At 48.5% G+C, this 21,234-nt stretch overlaps 1 protein-coding gene across 1 annotated transcript in view; it reads right to left on the bottom strand.

The window, feature by feature from the left end:
* Nucleotides 1-1,056: 1,056 nt before the first annotated feature.
* LOC120951375 (uncharacterized) overlaps nucleotides 1,057-21,234 on the bottom strand; it is a 30,878-nt gene continuing 10,700 nt past the window's right edge. Inside the window, exon 2 of the mRNA XM_040370055.2 lies at nucleotides 1,057-3,109. Within this exon, the coding sequence (XP_040225989.2) occupies nucleotides 1,855-3,093 (1,239 nt within the window). The 5' untranslated portion in view covers nucleotides 3,094-3,109 and the 3' untranslated portion in view covers nucleotides 1,057-1,854. The remainder of the gene's footprint in view (nucleotides 3,110-21,234) is intronic.

The following is a 21,234-nucleotide window of genomic DNA, read 5'->3' as shown; positions in this document are numbered from 1 at the left end:
TAGTTCCCGTAGCAAGAAATATATAATTCGTATTCAACAATACACTAATTGAAACATGATTTTTTTATGTAACATAGAAAAATGCAATTCTAAAATAATGATTTTATTTGCATTTGATGGGTAAAAATAATATTGAAATTGTCAAATTGAAAATATTCATTAAAAATCAAACGGAAATTTGCGAAACTATTCAATTTATTCGCTAATCCTTTGTACATCACTGTGCCCTCAGTTAGTAGGAGTTATGCAATGTGCATTACAAGCCCTTCACTTCCAGAAACGCTTCAGGTTCCAGCTGGTAAAGCGTTCTGTTCTAATGCGACTTTCTTGCACTATCTAACTTCAGGGGCTAAATATTATCTACTTTCAGGCGTGTTAGAACAGCTTGCCGGTGGTGAATTTTTGTGTTTTTTTCTCGCATACAGTAGAACGCCGTTTTTTTCAGTACCCTTTTTCCGGCTGTCCGGCTATCCGTTCTGTTGATAAATACCAGTTCAATACAAAGAAAGCATGGCGTACCGGGAAAGAGTTTTGAAAACCACTTCTACAGACCATAATATCATACCAGAAAACAATAAAACTCATTCCCGATTTTTTAGAATTTGGTAAATCTAAGTTTTACCAAAACATAGTGAATCTTTAAAATCTTAACGAATGTTTTAATTGAAAAACCTAATGAAAAGTATAATAAATTTTAGGAACCCATCAGCCTTGTTATTCTAATCTCCGGGCGAGGCCAAGTGTCGATAAGCCCGGATAAGCCCGTGGGACCCCGAGGTTTGTAGGACCCCTGAAAAAGGGACCCCGCACATAAGTAAATTTAGTTTTTAATCCTTCTCTAGTAATCAATTGATCGCTCAACACTCCAGAAAGGCTTACAATCGTGTGACCGCTTAGGGTCTCCCTTCCTGTTAATCCGCCACTGGTTCCATTGTATTCCACCGGAGTTGTATTCGTTGTGGTGTACCAATCTTTGGATTTACAATTAAATCTTACCAAAATCTCGTTTCAGCACACATTTCTTTCTCAATACAAACAAATTCGTACGCCGAATGCTTTCTCCATTTGTTGGCGTTGTGCTTTTTATTTATTTTTAATTTATTTTTACTTCTTTAAATCAAATTTACTTAACCCTCCGCTAAATCACTAGTCCCGATTGCTGTCTAGTCGTTTGACGATCCAAGTACGAGTATTGTTTTGCATTCATTTCGCTTCTCGTTGTCGTTACATTACTGATAAATACCGTCATGTCGAAGAAACGTTCCATCGATGGAGGCCTTCGTGCGGGAAGATGGCAATACTTCTCTCGCTAACACCTTTTTAGCTAAATTTCGATGCTTAGCACCTCGAACGTGGTTAGCTCAAAAATGATTGTACGCATCACTGGTAAGTAAGGATGCAGCAAAAAGCTTCTCCCCATCGATGAAACGTTTCTCCAAGTAAGTCATTTTACACCACAAGCATCCTCTAGTGGGCCGGGTAACCGAATGGTACGGTACCGAAAGTGCCTAGCGACGCTTAGTCTATTCCTAGTATTTCACTTTTTGCTTCCTTAAGTGGCTAATCCACACTAAGCCTAATCGAACAATAGTATGTATGTGTTATCGCAAGGGGGGCCACCCACCTCGATCAGTGCCGATCGTTCAAATGTCGATCGCAGTGTTGTATAGTGTACGTGTGAATGTGTTTGTGTAAAGTTTTGCATGATAATCGTGATATTGCAGTAATGCCGCTAAGCTGGCCCTTCATTGCCAAATGCGTTTGCTATAACCATCCCGGACACTCCCCGTAAGTCCACATGGCGGATGTGAGTGTTTCGCGCTGGTCCACCTGCACTCTCTGATCGCACTCTCATTAATAGTACGAGTTCAGTGGACTCTGGTAGAGCGGGTTGAAGGTGTTTTGCAGCAGGAAAATCTCCTCCGGCCGGCCGTTGAACAGGAACGGACCCTTCAGGTGCGTAATCTTCGAGTCCTGGATGAACGGTGACGGTGCGAAGGCGGGTCGCTGTGGGCGCGGGTACGGCAGGGCAAAGGCAGGCTGCGGTGGTACCGCCGGAGCAGCCGGCGCACCGTTCCACTGGTAAATGCCGGAGGGTTTGCCGTTCGACACGAAGTTAATGGGCAGCTGGTAGAACGGACTCATCGTCACTGGCGGTGGTGGTGCGAGCTGCGGATACTGTGGGACCGGTGCGGCCATCGGCTGGATCGTTGGAGGTTGCGAGATGTACCCAACACCGGGCACGAACATGTACGGCGTCGGGGGCAGTCGGATGTAGTAGATCGGCGAGTTCTTCACTGCCGGGCGACGACGGCCAGCCTGGCTGTGGCGGGACAGGATGTCTTCATCGTCCAGCGATTGGAAGTTGTCATTACCGGCCGCGAAGCTGGCGGCGAGACTCTGGAAGCTGCCGAGCGCAGCAGCATTCGCATCCAAACCAGCCAAGTTGGCGAGCTGCGGGTTCGTGGCCTGTTGTTGCTGCTGCTGCTGCTGCTGTCCAATCTGCTGCTGTTGCTGCTGCTGCTGCTGTACGAGACTGTTGAGCTGCTGCTGAAGGTTCGGCGATAGGTTACTCATCGTCTGATACGAGCCCATTCCGTTCGCCATGTTGGCGTAGACATTCTGCGGGTAGGTTTGCATGTTGGCCAGCATGTTTAGGCTGGGATAGTTGTCCACCGGCAGATAGTCGTCGTAGTAGTCCAGCATCGAGTGATACAGCGGATAGCCGTAGGGTTGAGCGTAAGCCGCAGCTGCTGCCGCACTTAGCGCCGCCGGAGAGTACAGCCCAAAGTAGCCCAACATCTTGTTCTTGCGCAGATTCGGCAGCGGTAGCGTAATCGGAAGTAGTGGCTCACGAATGTTGGAGTCAGCGGAGCTGCTCTGCTCGCCTTCCCCGTTCGAAGACACCTTCCCACTTTCTGGCTCCTGTCCGGTGGGCTCAGCTTCCAGCTCCTGCAGGTAGCCCGCTTCCTTGGCGGCGCGGGCCTCGTACTGGCGCTGCATCGCCGACAGGAGCTGACTTTGACGGACGGGAATGGCCGCCACGGCGGACAGCAGGCAGACCAGCACTATCAGGCGACTCGTTTGCGTCATGATGGATAATTGTTTGCTGTAATTGGAAGAGCTAGAAAGGAAGACGAAAAGAGCATTTGTTAGTTGCTGTTTGTTGTAGTTTGTGTGTGCGCGCGCGCACACACCAGACCGAGTACGCCCTCGTAAATCCCAAGTCACTCCATTTTCCCATGGGAAGCTTCATGCGGCTGTTGCGTTGATTTTCAACACATTCCATCCCCGATGGTTCAACATCATCAATAAACCGTTTTTCAATAAACGCGAACGAGCAGCGCGTGGTGATGCTCCAGTTTATAAATCTTGCCATAAAACCGGACACTACACACACCACGTGGGCAGAGCATGCCGCCGCTACGCCGGGCCACGGTTGATTGATATGGACCGCGTTGAAGCATGTAGACCGTGTGTTTCATTCATTCGCTCGGTGGTCAACAAATTGGATTCTCGCTTCGCGACTTTCGCGTGGGCTTTGCAGCTTGCCAATCGGCTCCCGGTCCCGTAGCCAAGCTTCGATCGAATATATTTACGATAATTGATTACTTTAAAATATTATATTTCCGCAGCCAATTAATTGTGCCCATCATCATTAGCGTAGTTTGCCACCGTTTGTGCCTAACCCTGCTCGATGCCACCCCGGGACCGCTTTTCCCACCGAGCCTTACCGCACATTTCCATCATCATTACGGCGGTCGAGTGCATCGACGGCCGCAACGTCAATTTTATAGCCGAACCCACCTCCCCGGAGCCTCTGGAGCCCATTGGATGCCCCGATTATGACCTCAGCCGTAAAATGGCAATTGTGATTTCGATTTATTTTTTGCGATAAAAGCAAAGAACAACGACGTTGTTGGGAGCTTCCATGCGACGGAAGAGTGTGTGTGTGTGTGTCTGGTGGAGCATCACAAAATAAATATATATTATTCCCATTCCCGTACGGCCGGCGGCATTCTGTGGCAGAACCCTTTCGTGGTCGTGAAGATTCCGTAGGAAAATAATGAGGAAAAAAGACAATAACAACACACACACACACGGTGAGAGTGAGTACCAAAGGGACAGATAACATCACACGACCATAACAACCTTGGCGTGACGTGACAATTGAAATCAAGTGTGATTGAATTACCTCCAAACCGCTCATTACGCCACCGGAACGGATTGGCCGATGGGCAACGGAGCGATGCAGCAGGCCACGCGCGATGGCGCCGTTGCCCTTTTATATTCTATTTATTTTTATACCATTCGAAAGTGCATTTCGAGTGCGGAGAGGGTGGAATTTTAACCACCCGCTGCGGGGTGTGCCCAGATGAGCCACACGAACCCGATACTCGGCGTTGCGGCGTGTGATCCGTTTATGTTTTTATCTCCGATTCCGTCCATCATCATCATCATGTTCATCATCATCGGCAGCTGCAGCAGAGCCGCTCCGTTCCGTTCTTGACCCGGCTCCTCCTTAGCACGCGCATTCGTGCCGGTGATGATGAGCGCAAAACCGCCAATAAAGCCAGACCGCTACCTAATAATTTGCCACATTCTGATTAATGAGATCGTCCGTAAACGTAAGCCTCTACATGGTATGTGTATATGTGTGTGTGTGTGTGTGTGTGTGTGTGTGTGTGTGTGTGCAGGCGCAGAAATTATCACCAAGCCCATGCGGCGATGTACCAGGCGATATCACTTCCCCCCACCGTTCGGATTTAAGGGCTTAATGACACCCGAGCGAACGGTGTACATTTCGCGGTCCCTGCCCTCTGACGCATTGTGGGCGTGTGTTGTGCGCTGATGCCCTTACGAACGATCTGTGCGGTGTGGTGTGAAGGAACAGGAAGGACCCGGATCGCTGAGCCCCAGCCCGGGCATCTTAATCTGGAGCGGTAAGTAACGATTTAGTACCCTATCTCCTGCGTGCAATCATTTCCTAGCAATGAAATTGCCACCTCTCACCCCGGCACTAAAAATACGGTAGCGCCATCACACCACCACCCATCGAGCGCAACTGGGCGCGCGTGTGTGTGTGTGTGCGGGCACTTTAATACGTAACCTTTAAACGATAAATCGAAGCCAAAGTTCAATGCTGCTAGCCCATGCGATCCAGATCCATCCCGCACCGTACCGTATAATTTGTTTGTTAAAACCGGGTCGTACTTATCTGAGGAGTTTTTTTGTACGTCAGGTGTCCCTCAGGGTTGTGTGCTAAGTCCACTTCTGTTTTCTTTGTTCATCAATGATGTTTGTAATGTTTTACCTCCTGATGGTCATCTCCTTTATGCGGATGATATCAAAATCTTCTTACCTGTGTCTTCTTCTTCTGATTGTCTGAGACTTCAGCATTACCTCAATGCATTTGCTCATTGGTGTTCATCCAATTTACTTCGCCTGTGTCCCGAAAAATGTTCTGTTATTTCTTTCTCTCACTCTCTTTCTCCTATTTTATTTAACTATACTCTCTCTAGCGCTTCCCTCTCTCGTGTTTTGTCCATCCGTGACCTTGGTATTATACTTGACTGTCGTCTTAACTTTAAACTGCAGCTTGATGAGGTGCTACTAAAAGCAAATCGAACCCTTGGGTTTATCTTACGTTTTACCTCTATTTTTAGAGATCAAAGCATCCTAAGAATCCTTTATTGTGCTTTGGTAAGGCCTATTCTTGAATATGCAAGTATCATCTGGAATCCTCCCACTATTGATGGCTGTTCGAGAATTGAAAGCATTCAGCGCCTCTTTACCAGGATTGCCTTTCGTCGTTTGTTCGGTGCTGCCTCACTACCTCCCTATGAAACGCGATTGCAGTTATTCAATCTTCACTCCTTAAGCTTCCGCCGCCAAGTGTTTCAGGCTTGTTTTATTGGTGGCTTATTACTTTCTGCTACTGATGCTCCTGATTTACTCTCGTCCATCTCGCTGTATGTTCCCTCTCGTTCTCTTCGTCCACGTGATCCTCTGTCAATTGAAACACGTCATACTCTTTATACTTTCAATGACCCTCTTCTGTCCTGTTTCAGGTTGTTTAACCACTTTTACTATCTCTTTGATTTCGACTCCTCTCTTAACTCTTTCCGTAACCGTATTTTTTCTTCTAATTCCCTTTAATTATTCTCCTTAGTTTTCTATTACTCTCTTTTTTTTTGTTTTTGTTAAGTTTATGATAGTCTCTACGCTCTACTCTTGTTTTTTTTTCTTTTCTTTTTTGCTAGGTCAAGACTAGGTTAGTTAGGCTTAGTTTTTCATGAATTTTTTTGTTTATTTGTTAGTATTAAATTAGTTTTAAGTCTATTATATTTAGCCTTGATGGCGGATATTGTATGAAATAAATGAAATGAAATGAAATGAAATAATTTGCGTTCGACTTTAAGCGCTCGCGGGCAAAGCTGGAGAGCGCTCTACGGCTCTAGCCAGAGGAAGTGCCCGATCATTGGGCCGGATGTTGTCCGGCTCGCGAAATAAAATACAATTTTATGACTATTTTGCTACCAACCTCGAAAACGGTACGGATCGGAAGAGCGATCGAGCAGCAGTGCAGGAGCGCGCGCTAATCGTCCAATCTTGGTCTCGAGCGTCATCGAGCCCCACCATTATCTTCCGGGTTGCTTTTTGGTGGAGTGAATTTTCTTAATTTCTTTTAATTGAACGGAGCTTTTGTTGCACGAAAGCAGCCACCTCATTTCAATGGAAATCGGTGCACCAATAAAGCAGCGAGAAGCAGAGCCTAAGTAGGGAAGGGGAAACAGTACAGTTACAGCAGCAGCAACGAACTATCAATTGATTAATTTAGATAAGCTGACCAACCGTGCTGGGAGTTCTTTTGTTTGCATCTTTGGGAGACGTAGAAAGACAAGGGATTGAGTGGGAAACGGCTAACAAGGTTCTGCACCCGCCCGGAATTCAGATTTCTAGTTCAAGGTGATCATCATTCGGCCGGTGGCTAATCTTAGCTAACTGCCCGAAAAAAAACAGCCTCCGAAAGCCCTACATTTCACATGGCAAGGCTGTTGCTGCTACTGAAATGAGCTTGTATTCCACGCTTATCAACTTCTTCCTACCACGGGTGAGAAAATGATGCTTCCTCGTTTGGAGAATCGACGTTGCTGACGCACGCTCGAGCGATTTGTTTCATTCCAAATAGCAGTGATCGCGCCCTCACGGTAACGCTTCATCATTCACATCCTAATCCAAATACCGAACGGTGCGTGTGTGTGGAACAGGGAAGCCGTTAGTGAAGCGTACCGCGCGACACATCTATCAACCAGAGCCTGTCTGGAGCTCCGGATATGGAGGAACTGTATGCAGATACGCATTCAAGGCAACGCGGAGGGAGTTCTCGTATTCCGAGAATCATACCCGAGGGCCCGAGCGGATTAATGATTTCCGGATGGGACGAATACAACCATCATTAGTCTTTGCAGATGTCTTACAATAGCATTGAAGTCTATTGAAGGCCCCTTAATGAAATTTCTAGCAAAATGAATGACACTGACACTGGTGTGATTAACTGCATCTAATGACAATCCGACCTTCCTTGGACTGATCTACTGCACTTAATACTCTGGCAACAAGGAAATGTCATCAGCATCTGGCACAACGTCTGAGAATATCTGACAAGCTTTTCCGCTCCCAACAACTTCCTAGCAGAGCTTCCTAGTGATCTTTCATTACCGCGAAAAAGTCACTGTACTGTGGAAAGAAAAACGGCTACAACTTGTACAAATTGTGTACACGCGCTCGCACACGAAAGCTCACCGTACCGTACTTAGCTCGCACGCGCGTTTCTCGGTTTCGTGCCAGCGGTTGTGCCAGTGCGTGCGTGCAACAGCATTCCTGCCGGACCTGCCAAAAGTGGATCATGCCACTATCAATTACCACTCAACGTCCCGAGATTCATTACTCTTTCCCGACATAGTTGCATGCCAGCGTACCATACGATACGGCCCGGGAGGAGCGACATTGATCCTCCATTGATCCACTCGCCAACGGTCCCAGGGGATGGACGCACTTCGCGCGCTAAACGGCTCGCGCGCTGTCCGAGGTTTTGCACCCGAAGCTCGGGCGCACATACTTATCCAGCCTCCCGGACACGCTTCAGCAGTGCATAAAATAACACATGTTATTATGTGTTGCATCCCGCAACGGCCCCTTTTTTCACCCGGGTAGCTTTGAAGCAGCCGGCCCCAACCATCTACCACTCCGAAAGTCGGGCCCCCACAGCACACGGTTCGTAATTAGCATGCCGACAGCCCATTCACCGATGCTGGCCATCCTCCTGCTCTATGCACCTGATGTAGTCGTTTTTTTCCTACTTTCCGTGGCTAATGTTATCTCCTCCTTCTTCTATTTCGTTCTCCGCTTCCTCCGGCTTTGGTTCTCCCTTGGGTAAAGATTCATCTCCAGGACATACGCTCGTAAATGTCGCGTGCATTGTGAAATATTTGATTACCCCTGATGCTGCTGCTGCTGCTGCTGCCAGCATCGCTCTTTGCTTTACGACCAACGTCCAATGTTGAAATGTTGAACATCAACATGCGATACAAGAGCGCGCGGACAGCATTAAACGGTCATCACAGCGTCCGTGCGGCCCCGTAAAGGCCGATCGTTTCGATCGTGACCTTTCGCGTAGTTTAGGTTAATTAACTATCTAAGCGCTCGGAAACCCTTCGGCCATTCAACTGTAATGTCTTCCGCTGGCTGGATCGCGGCGTCCTCGTGGGGCAGGCCATGGGCAAACATCCAACGGCAAAGGCCTGATCGTTTCGTCGCGCATTGACGCCTCGAGAGCAGGGTAGCTAAATATATCAGCGGCACAACCGAACCGTAACATCATTTCACCGAGCGTCATGGGTAATACAAATTCATAAGCTTCCCGAAAAAAAAAGGTAAAACAAAGACCTTTGATGGGATGGATGGTTGGAATCCAATCGCTTCGGAATCAAGATACCACACCGTACGGGTTAAATGATCCGTTTTGGGGGAGGAATCCGTGGAAATCCAATTTTAGACTCTAATAATTAAGTGTTATAAATCGTTTATTCATTTCCAGATAGCTGGCAATAAATCATACATGATTAATGGTGGAAGAGCCGGGAGTCGTCTTCCCGGGTGCTTTCGTGAAGGACGGTCGAAACGACCAACATCAGGCAGTAACTGTCAGATTAATGCTTCTGACACGGGACATGGGAATTGAAGCAGCAGGCAGCCCATCAACCTCGGATCCCGATCGACACTTTGTATGATGATTACCTTTTGTTGGTATAACCGTTACTGGAATGCCGCCCGCAAAGGTGCACACACTGGAGGACGTGGGGTGCATTCAATTTTCAGTACAATTCTTCAAAATTTGTCCATCCGGACGACACTCCGGCACATTGGACAACAGGGCAATGTTCGTAAATCCTTTCACTCTGCTCGCATTCTTGCGTCAGCCAAGGCGCCGGAGACGAGAGTGACAGCTATCCGGACCGGGGGCGTACGAACACGGTGACAGCGGGGTGGCAGTTTAATCACCCGCCGGAATCGTTTCCCGCGGCCCATTCTGGCGGCCTTTCAACTCACCTGCCTCGAAGGGGCTCGGTTGTTAATCGTTCCCGGGCACCGGTGGTTTCCCGTTGCACATGCACCTGTTGCTGCATTTTTTTTTCTTCTCCCACTTTGCTGCCCCCATCTCGTTATCCCAAGGAGATCAAGGGATTACTTAACCACTTGTAAGGTGTCGGTTTTGTGTCCGGTTCGCTTAGCCGGGCACCCGCCCCGGTGTGCTGCTGGGGTGGACGGGTGCGATTGAGGTTAAGCAGGAGTAAACGAACGAGCAAATGAGCTGTCATAATCGTGAGGGCACGACCGACTGGTGGCTGACACCTTTCACACCCGTGTACCCTCAACCTCGCCGGTCCCCGCCAACTCCGCACGGAAGTCAGCGATCCTTCATAAACTGTCATGGCATCTCGGGCCTTTGTGTTGGCGCGTTGGGGGCAAGAATTTCGCACAAGAATTCGCTGCACTTTGCCTCGTTAAATCTGACCCGCTGGGCCTTTCCCTTCAAAAGGGGGAAAGGGCGGTGAGATGGGTTTGCACTCGAAACGAACGAAAATCACAGGTTAAGCAGAGCTGCATTCGTAATCGAAAATTCTCATCTCCCAGGCACGATCTGTGCAGGCTGGGCTGACGAACGGGCGGGCGGCACAGGCTCATGCACAAAGCGAGCACGAAGCTTCCCACAGCGGGAAGTGAAGCGTCAACCAGCGTAACCACCAAACCCCTTCCGTCCGGGGACACAGACCTCCATCCTCCTTCAAACAGCACATTACCCGTATCGAATTCGAGGCTTTGCTCTGTTACACGTTCGCTCGGCTAAATTAAGGCAATTAGTTTTTCCCACTGGACAGTGGAATCCCAATTTTGTGCAAAACGAAACCAAAGCGAAGCGAAAATCCCAATGCGGTCTTGCGGTCGGTGCAACGAAGCGGAGAAAGTTGTGCAAAACGCCACTGAAGAGTGAATGGTTCGGTGGAGCGTACCGCTGTACAAATACAACTGTCGCAGAATGCGCGCAAAACCGAACATTTGCACACCAAACCGGGGCGAACTGAACTTGAGAGCAGTATTGAGAATGGAACGAAGCTATGGGACAATTCAATTTCTAGTAAGTTCAAAAGTAAAGAATAGATTAAATTCAAAACACAGATTTAAGATTAACTGTCAACTTGAGCTTGTTTCGCCGGATTTCGCTTTAAAACGGGTATTTCGTAGAAACCTGCCGAAAGGGAAACTTCTGCTCCAGCCCTATCAAAAGCTTCCCAAGTTTCACTCATTATCTCCCAATTGGAAAGTACATCACCAATCTGTCGGGCTAGCCAACGCGCGCCTAGCATTCGGCCCCAATCAGCATCATCATCATCCCCAGTCGATTTTAGGCTTTAGCTGCAGCTACTAATAAACACCACCCTAATTGGTCCTTCGATCGCGGTTAATTCCCCGCGTGCGGATCACGGATCAAGGCGATTATAGTTTCGATCTGACTGCCCCCTATGCCCGCCCGAAATGGGATCCAATTGTGTGCGGTGCGCAATATTGCCACTAATTCGTATTAATCGACACAAATCGTGGTACCGCGGTGGCCGACTTTTTACCCCCGCAAACCCCGTTGCTTATGGGAGATTTACGTGCTTTTTTCTGTGTGCGTTGCTCACGGTCGGCGCTACTCAAAACCCTTAAAACGAGAGCTGGTAAATTTCGATCCGGCGTGATGATTATTCCCAGCCCACTGGTAGGGGTCTGATGGGGCCGAGAAAGTTTGATGCAGGTTGGCACTGGGAACTACCAGCGCCTTTGCAGGGCTAATGTCTGGACGTCTCGGAAGTGTGTGTGTGTGTGTGTGTTTGATTAGCGAAAGCGAAAATGCGTGCAATTTGTGGGGAAGATACGTGTGGTTTGGGGGTTTTCCACGATCGGGAAGCAGGAATTCCAATAAACAAAGGTAACAACACTGATTGTTATGCAGGAAGTGATCCCTAGATGGATCGGTAAAGGGAAGATAATCCAATAAGCTTTATCTCCTTGGCGATCATGAGTTGCACGATCCGATGGTAAATCGATTGCGCAACAACAGCTGTACGCAAATCGAGATGGATGGAAAGAAAATGGGGAAAAAGATACAGTAAGACCTTCGGTCAATCAATGATCGGTCGACCATGCAATAATGGATCACGATTCAATTGAATCAATAAGCTGACGATGCTTGAATCGATCGATTTGCTCGCAAAAGGGAAGAGGGTTTAATCTAATGATCGCTATTTAATTTACATCTGAACAATATGTCTATTGACGGCCAACCGGCTGGCTGAAGTCTGCTTGCGCCGCCGACTACTCGTCTAACAATGGCAAGGTCGCCATACAAAGCAAGATTAGCATCATTGACTGGTTCGCTTTAGCTATCCTTCTTCCTGTGATTTGATGAATCTAAGCAATCGCAATAAAAAAACACACACACACAGTATTGATCTTCACGATCTTCACCCGGTTGAAACCGAGTGCCCTTTTCCACAATGACCACAATGGTAGGAGTTTTAATGCTCAAATTGGAATGTGTTAGATATCGATCGACGTGCGGTAGGAGGGCTATAAAATTAGGATTCCCATAAAAATCGCACCACGAGTGATCGTGTCCCCCTGTCCATGCAGAAGCTCCATTCGCCGTTTGAGCGTTGATGAAGAATTCACCTGGTCGGCCAGACCTACCGGTACCACGTCGGGCTGGAACCACTAACCCGTCTCTTGACGGGTGGATGGCAAATGAAAAATAAATAATTTCAGCAGCACACACACGGCCCACGTAGACCAAAACGTGAGCATCTCAAAGAAGATGCTCTAACCTCTATTCGCGAGAACATTAATACCGGTCCATCGCGCGTGGGGGCTCCGGGTGCTGACGAGGCGAAGATTTATTGCAATCAATCTCACCGTCGTCGTCGTCGTCGTCGTCGGTCTGACAATAACACGCTGATGACGGGTGCCCGATAGCGAACAAAAGGATGGTGCTAGGGGTTTGAAGATCGGGCGCGCGCTCGCCATTTGACGTGGGACCGTTGGCAGACGTGTGTAAACAAGGTGTGTGTGTGTGTGTTTGTGCGGAAAAATGAAGCATTCAATCGTGGACGTGTTCTGTTGAAGGAGTAGGGTCAAGTTTTTTCAGTCGAGGCTCTAAAACAAAGCCACAGCAAAGTATCTATTGAGCTGGAGATGCCTTTTGAGAGCTGTGAGGCCAATGTGTGCCAAATGGGTGCCTTTGTCCCGAGAGGGGTTTGATACGTTTGACGCTAAGTGGTTGATAGAGAACCGATACAGAGGAAAAGAATGCTTCAACTCAAACGCCAGAATGTATGCAAAGTGTGTAGGAAAGGTTGCTTATTAAGCCTTTTTTATTGCACATTTCACTTACGTTTAATTTGCACATCAAACACACCCGCCCGAATGGGCCGATCGACGCTCTAACGCGCCCTCCTATTACCACAATTCAAAAAGATTGTTCAACATTAAGAACAAAGTAATGCGCCATTATCGATCCCAGGGTGTGTTTGTTTTGTGTGTCGATTTTCCCATGATCTTCTGCTATTTAGCAAGCTAAACCAAAGAACATTGGAATTTGGATTCCGCCAAACAAAACCACACTGCACCAACAGGTTGAATCAATATTGTGCCAGCAAAGTTAGCGCTTGTTTCATTCTTTCTCGGCAGCAGATTTGCGTTGCAAAAATACCGCTGCCCCAAAAGCACAAACACACACACACACTCTTTAGGTACTCTTTGCCGCCCAATCGGATAACCCAATTCTATCCTCATATGGGAGAAGCAGAGGCTGACAGAGGCAAGGAAAGGCACACGTTTTCCCACATCTTGGCGTGTCTGCCTCTCCCTTTCGTTCGACCGGAACCAATGCGCCCGAAGATAATAGAATCGACCAGGCCTAACAGGACCATCATCGAGGGCTCATTAGTAGTCGTTTTGTCAAAATTGCACACATCGCTCGCACACCGTGTGTTTCTTTCTGAATTCTTGTGGCCCAGTAGCGCCACTCGGTGTGCATCCATCCGGTGGTACCGTTTCCTTCCATCCCCTTGCACCACCCACGTGCGGGCTGTGTGTTTAGATTGCGTAGACACTCACCGGTCATTGGGCCAAACACGAAAAGAACATACGGTTGGCGCCCTCCACTCCACTCGCCTCGTCGCCACTTCCTGCCCATTTCCCTGAGCAGCGAAGTGGGCCATTCGAGCAGCGCTAGAAATAAATCCGGGCCGATCGCGCGGGTGTGGGATGATGGGCCCTCGCGTTCCCAATGAGTGCTGTTCCAGAATTTTCAAAGGGAATCGCGCGCGTGTGTGGGGTAGCGTCGGGAAGCGAAACCGAACGATTCTTTCATCAACAGAGTGGCGGAACATCGGTAAACAAGAAGAAGTTAAAGAAAGCGTCCACACACACTCACACGCTTCGAATACGCTTTTCTTCGATCGATGGTGAAGCTCTTTCTCTCCTCATCCATCACGGTTCTCCCGCGTGCGCTCGCAGTATGATTGATTTATTAGGTTTGTTCTTTGGCGCTCGGGCTGCTGCTATTTTGTACCCATCATCAGCAGTAGTAGCCGTTGTTTGCAGCATGTTTCTTTGCAGCACATTCTTCTCGGGGCTGAGCGAGGGCGCGGTAGAATTGGGCACGGAAATCGGTACCGCTTGCGAGGCGTTTGGATGACCGTATAAGAGGGCCTCTTTCTGGTTGATGGGTGTAAGAAGTAGAAGAAACAACAGCAAACAAACAATCGGATCGTGGTCGGACACAAACACACACACACACAATCCATCGTCGGGAGAGATAATGACGAACAACATTGTCCATTGTGGCGTCTAATTTCGTCTTTGAACTGGCGAAGGGCAATCGGGAGGGCCATATTGGCCAGCGCGAAAGCAATGGGACTGGGGTAGGCGTCGGAGTTGAAGAAGGATGCGGTTGGCCAATCAGGCATGTAGCGGTAGAGCCAAACCAACCTAGTAAGCCGCTAATCAGTAAGTAACCTTAAGGGAAGGAACCACGCTTCACGTTCAGACGAGGCCATTGTCCTAGTTCTTCTAAAAGGGTTCTTCCGCTTGCATTGCGCGCTTTGGAATTTGACGTTGGAATTGCAGTCGTTTGGTGAAGTAAATGAGGCATTTTCTTCACCCGGTAGCCATTATCCAGGTAAACCTTTGCCTTTGTTTGTTTACCAATTAATTGCTCAATTGCAAATAGCAATTCCAGTTCTTGATTATGACCTTATTGGCGTTGCGATTAAATCTTCCAATAATAAACTACCCAAGTAATGAAGTTGTGATGTTCATTGGTGAATTGTCGAGTTCTTGTTACATTTGTTCATTAGTGTATCATCCCCTCGTGGGAAAGGCGAACAATCCTGCACGATTCCCTGACCTTGATACACAGCGTGTCGATCCATAAAAACGCAACCCCAGCCCGTACGCGAGTTGACGTGTGGCGCATTAAAATTGGGGGTGAATTTCTTTCCTTCTCACCTCGTTGCAGCGCTACACTACCTTTCGCCACATTAAAGAAAAGGCATCAATAAGTGCTTCCCGTACCACTTCCCGTACCACGATCGCGAGCAAGGTACGCGCAAACCACACCACACCATTCCTCAACCAGATGTGCATAAAGAGCCTGAATTTTATTTCATTACATTTGTTTGCCCCTTTCCAGCAAGCAAGACGATCGCTAGGAAAAGAAACAACACAAAACCCAAGGCCATACCCATGCAGGGCAGGGCAGTATGTGGTGGACCCGCAACCCAAAACAACGCGCATGTGCTGCCTTAAACTGGAGCATACCGAAATGTGGCGATCTTGTCCAATCTCAGCCTCAACTAGGTATCGTTACGAGAGGGTCTGGGGGGGAGGGGGGGGGGAAGCAAGGTTGGCTAGCGGCTTCGGATGACTAAAAAAAATGAGCCGGGAGGGAAAATGAAAGAAAGCAACCGAACCGAGCGCTGTCTAGCCATTAGAGCGGTAAGGCCCGCGGTTGGTGGGAGGAGATAGGGCGGTGTTGGATTAACCATGAACAAAAAAAAAAGAAGTTTGGACCCCATTCCCGATGCCGTGCATAAATTGAGCGCATAAAGATCAAACGGGCGGGCCAGGGAGGCCAGGCCGTTCGAAGGCCTGGCCGTGGTACCGCGGCTAGATATTTTTAGTAGCCATTTTAAGGGAAACGGCAGTAAAAACCTGTCGAGCACCGGAACCAATCGATGAAAATTTGCGATCTTTCTGGGCGATCGTTTAGGAAATTGGGGTGAGCATTCGCTTTCGCTGGAAACTGGTCAAACCACGACGGCAGGTTTTTTTTTGTGCCGGTGTTTTTTGTCTCGCCGATGGTCAATTCTTTATTGTAATTTATCTGCACGCGGGCGAGCAGTTTGTGTGGCACAGATGGAGGAAAGAAATGTGAGCAAGTTTGTGGGTGTGTGTGTGTCACCTGTGGGAAATGAGAGTTGGTCAACTGAATTGGATTGGACGAATATAGACATTCAAATTAGATTTATACCCATTGAATGAAGTCAACCGTTGGGATTAACGATGAACATCGCCAAACCGGATTGAAGACGGTACAACTACACCAAAGTTTGTAGGCAAAAATGCATCAAAATGTTCTGTTGTTCACTGCAAACTTAGTTAATTAAACAACAATTTATTATTTTTTTCAATTATATCCCACAGCACAATAGAAGGACATCAATTATTGTCTCATTATGCGCCATATTTAGCAGAATGCATGATCATTCTTTTCCGAAGCTCATTATCTGGACATTAAAATAATTTTAAATAACCTTCATTAACACACCGACGCTTTGGCACGATGACGTACGCCCGGGAAGCGGTAATTTGCATCGCGTCCTCGAGCAACGGCCAAGTGCAGCGACACGCTACGTACGGCAGACGGATATCACTCACACGAGATGCATTCTATTGGAACGTCCACAGAATCGGACACACACAAAAAAACAACCACCGAAAAAGGTAGGTCAACCACAACACTGATTGATGGGCCTAATTCACCGTAACGAGAATCGAACAGGCTTGTTGAACTTTTAGAAGAGAACAAAAACGAGAGAGAGAAAAAAACAATCAGCCAGCCGTGTTAATTTACCAACCCGATGAGGGTACTCGAAAATGGTTGTTACACCGTCGATCGCATAAGACACCGTCGCGACCTATTGACGAGGATGTGCCAAAAAAAACTCGAGTAACGGGTTTCGCGGGGATGCGTCGTAAAATTCTTGCCAAAATTTGATCGATCGCTTGGAGTGGAGGAAGAAAGGATTGAGAAAAAGAAAATGCCGTCTGTCTGTTGGGGAAGTAGAGGATGAACGCACCTACATTCGCTGGGCGCCAGTTCCTCCCGGTCGCCTCTCGATGGCTGTAATGAAATTTGCAAAAAACAGCAAAAAAACCTCACTCCAACGATCACATAAGAAAGGCAAACTCATAAAATAGAATAGCAATAAAATTAAACGTCCACAGCGACACCACGCGTAAGCATGCCAAACGCCAAAATCCTAACCGGGACCGGAGATGTTTTCTTTTTGTTTCTCCTATATTTCGGTTTTACTGCGGTTTTTTGTTGTTGCAAGACATCCACTTTCCAAGAGATATTCCCTAAAACAAAGACGGCCCCAAAAAGACACCCGATTGCCATCTTTTATTGAGTGCCAAAAGGTGGAGATGAAGACAAGGTTTTGTTGTTTCATTTCCCGCAGGCCCGCAAGCAGTCGTCGTTTAACATTTTCTAGAAGATACCCCAAAATCCTGCCTAACCGCTCCAAATAAGCTACGGGGGAACCCTGTTCTATGGGCCCTCGTTTGAGGGAGGTTGAATGGTTACAGCCATAAAGTAATAAGGTTGTAAACGCGTCCATCGGCCTGTTTCGGATGAAGCCGGATTAGATGTCTGTTTGTGTGTTTTATTGGCCTCTCCCCCAGCTTTCAGCTACATTCCGGTCGACAGTTTACACACTCCCCCGCTACTCCCACCCGTGAGCGTTCTCGAACGCTTGTTCGCTGACAAGCGTTTACATAATTGTTAACCTGCTTGCGCTTTGATGTTTGTCAGCTTGTTGGACACTAGACGGCCCAGTAAGCTCGACTGCTCCAGTTCCCGGCACTGCTCAGTCTGCTGTGTGGCTTTTAATAGCTTCCCCTGTCCGGAATTGGATCACTCGTGAGAAATGATCTTCCCAACGCGCGTATGTGTATGATTCGGTTCGGTTAAGGATGTAACCGAGAAGGAAGCAATGTCTGCACTTACATTGCGGAGAAAAAACACGGGAACGAAACATTTTGTTACTTAAAATGCCCCTTTTTTTGGCCGTCGTACACGTTGCAGCACGCATCTGCACTCCGCCCACAGGCTGAGGGAGGAAAGCGAAGCACGGGGAAAGGGAAATCCACGTGGGAAACTCTAAACGAGCGATTCATTTTTTTGCTGCCTCCTCCAATTTCCAAATGAGTCAATTAAGCGGTCAAACCTAGACCGCCCTCCGCACCGCACACTCGCCGTGAACTTGCAAAAGGGTCGACTTTCCTCCAACAAATGCACTAAGAGCAGCGGGGTGCGACAGGAGGGTAAAGGGCTAAAGGAAAGGTGGAGCTAATCTCACCCGCCGAAAATAGGCGCGTGGGTACGGATGGCCCCACGGCTGGCCCCGGAACCACCGACAATCATCATGATGATGATGATGATGATGGAGATGAAGATGTCGGCGTAATGAATTGGACGCTTCCCGCCTGCGCGATAATGCAACACGCCGAGGGGATGCTCATTTAGCCGTCAACCTCGACCCCGGGCCCCGTTTTCGGAAGTCGGTCAAATTCCGGACCGAGCCGTGCCCTCACGCCTCAAACAAACCTCCCCCCCCCCCCCCCCCCCTTCGGTGGGAAGGGCAAAGACGGCTTGCTTACGTCAAACGAGCGGGCGAAGGACGGACCGACCGCTCCTCACGATCACGCGTGATCGGTGTTGATAATGGAGTGATCGATTCCGATGTTTTCGGTTTGGCCCGTTTTGCCAATTCTAGCCCTTCTAGCGGAACCGTACCGATTCGGGAGCAGCCGATTCCCGCCTGTCAAAGAACTGAAACGGTAGCTGTAGCGAACAGCACAGATGCTACCAGTAACTTACCCCGCACGAGGCGACGAAACTCACACCGAATTTTATGTTTTTTTTGGGAGGAAAATTACAATCCTTTTGTCAAGCGAGCCGGCTCTAGTTTTCAGATTCTTTTCCGCCCCACAAACGGTGTGAGCAAAACTTGAAGCGTGAAATGAATTTAACGGCTGTTTTTAGAGTTCATCTTTGCGGCCAGCGCGACCCATTCTTGATGCCGTGCTTGCTGTCCCGTCCCTTTTCCACCCCGCTGCAATGGGAAATCGATGGACCGGTATTTTGGGGGGCGAAATTTAAAAAAAAATCATTAAAACCCCCCCTCCATTCTAGGGGCAATTGGACGGGCACAGATGGTCCACACGTCGGGCGCGTTTCTGAAAGAAACGTTCTTGATACCGTTCTAAGCGTTTCGTTCGGGGCATCGTACCACTAACCCTTGATGGTTGGAAAGCACATGTTTGGCAGTGTTTTAGGTCGGGGTTGCGTTGAGCCGAGATGCTGGCAAGAATTGTGGATGATTAGTTGCTTGGGCTCCCTTCTGTGTTGGGTATTGATATGCAATTATCATTTACATTTCCATTCTTCTTTACCATTCACTGATATGCTGCTAATTTCTGAACAGAAACACTAAAAGATAATGGTTTAAAATAACTCTTTTACGGACAAAAAAGGAATGTAAAGCGATTAATCACATTGCTTACACAGTTCTCATGGGTTTGAAGAATCATCGTCAACTTTATTCCTGTCTCATCCGAGATCATTGACAGACAGATTATTCCCTTGCTGATTGGAAATTCACAGCATCCTCCACAGCTCATGAAATAAAAATTAAAACCAATGCTTCCATCGCTTACTCCATCCCACCGCCAGCAATGGGCGTGCTGTTTCGATCCAGCGATCATCTGCGTCATCATTGTTGCATTCAAGCAAATGCACCGCTCTGTGTGTGTGCCGTACTGCTCACCACAGCTCCACCCGGCAAAAGGCGAAGAACATAAAGTACATGAAGCCAAACCACAGCAGCACATCAGCGAAGTGGTTTATTGATAAATGCCGAACGCCATTTTCCCACACACACACATACACACACTCCCAACAGTGGAAAGAAAAGTGGATTAAATCGTGCGTTCCCTCCTCCCTCGTCGGTTTTGCTTTGCAAAGCGGGGAAACCGGTGAAGCAAAGGACTATTGGCGGTCTGATGGCCTTTCAGGAAATACGTTTCAAGCGAAAGCACACACCGAACAATAAAAAAACGAAATACTCCTCGCTCCCGTGCAGGGCCGGAGCGGATTGGGTGGGGGGGGGGGGGGCAAAATGTAATAAATAGAAGAAATTACGATCGGGAATGGTTTATGATGCGGGAACTATGCGGCATAATGGTTTGCGATGGGTGGGGTTTGGATGGAGGGTGTGCGGGTAAAAACGGAACATCATGTACCATCATGTCTGGCCGCGAGAGAACCGGTAGCCGGTTGCATCCCGCGCCGCAGCGAGCGAGTGGAAAGCAGAGAGACTAAGATGACTAAGCGCAAAAACGGAAGCCATCTGCGTGCGTTTGCGCGAAACATTCCGGTATGAATGGACGGCACGATTGGAGCGTGAACCTTTCCTTATTCCCATACAGAAGGTTGTTTTTTCCACCTAAAACCGCAACACCACACCGCTCGGGACACATAGAGATGATCGTGCTTCCCGCGTGATCCCGGCTGTCTCGGTTTCGGAACATGATCCGATTTGCTGTCTGCCGGACGGACGTACGCGGCCTGTCTCTTTGGTCCGTCATATCAAAGAGGGGGGGGGGGGGGGGGGGGTAGGGTAAATTGGATACACAAAACCCAAAACCCTTTCGCGCAATCTTGCAACAACGGAACGCTCAACGCAGCGCTTCCGTCTCGCGCACCCCTTTTTACGCTTTATTCAACCTATTCAACCCACACCATCGGTGGCCGGGGCCGGCCCGGGGAGGTTAACAAGCGACCGGCACTGTGCCGTATGATTACACGTGCGTCATACGCGAGGGCGACCTTTCCACTGACGCCGTGATCCACTGACATGGAGAGCGTCACGGGATCACGGTCTCCCCCTTTTTCCCCCCCATCCATGAGGCCGCGCTCCCGTAGAGAACGATTTATTTTTAGCTGCAATGCGGCGGATGCTGCTCTACCCACGAGGAGAAAAGAGCGAAAGACCCTAGGCTCGAGATAGCGGCCACTGGTCGGAAGGCAAGGAGGCGCACACGGGGGGCGCGTTCCGTTAAACGCGCAGCGAACGGGCGCACAACGATGGAGCGAAATGGTACGGCGCAAAAATCGCACTCACAAGATTGGCAGCATACGTAGAGGAAGCGATAGATAAACGTAGCACAAGGTAGGAAACTGCACAATGGTTCCTGAGTGTATGTGTGTGTGTGTGTGTGTGTGTTGCCAGGAGAAAAGATGAGAAGGAATGGGGTGGGTGGTAAGATAAACACAAACAC

Source organism: Anopheles coluzzii, chromosome 2 (genome assembly GCF_943734685.1).
Source record: "Anopheles coluzzii chromosome 2, AcolN3, whole genome shotgun sequence".
Taxonomy (NCBI): domain Eukaryota; kingdom Metazoa; phylum Arthropoda; class Insecta; order Diptera; family Culicidae; genus Anopheles; species Anopheles coluzzii.
This window is presented reverse-complemented; position numbering and strand designations above follow the sequence as displayed.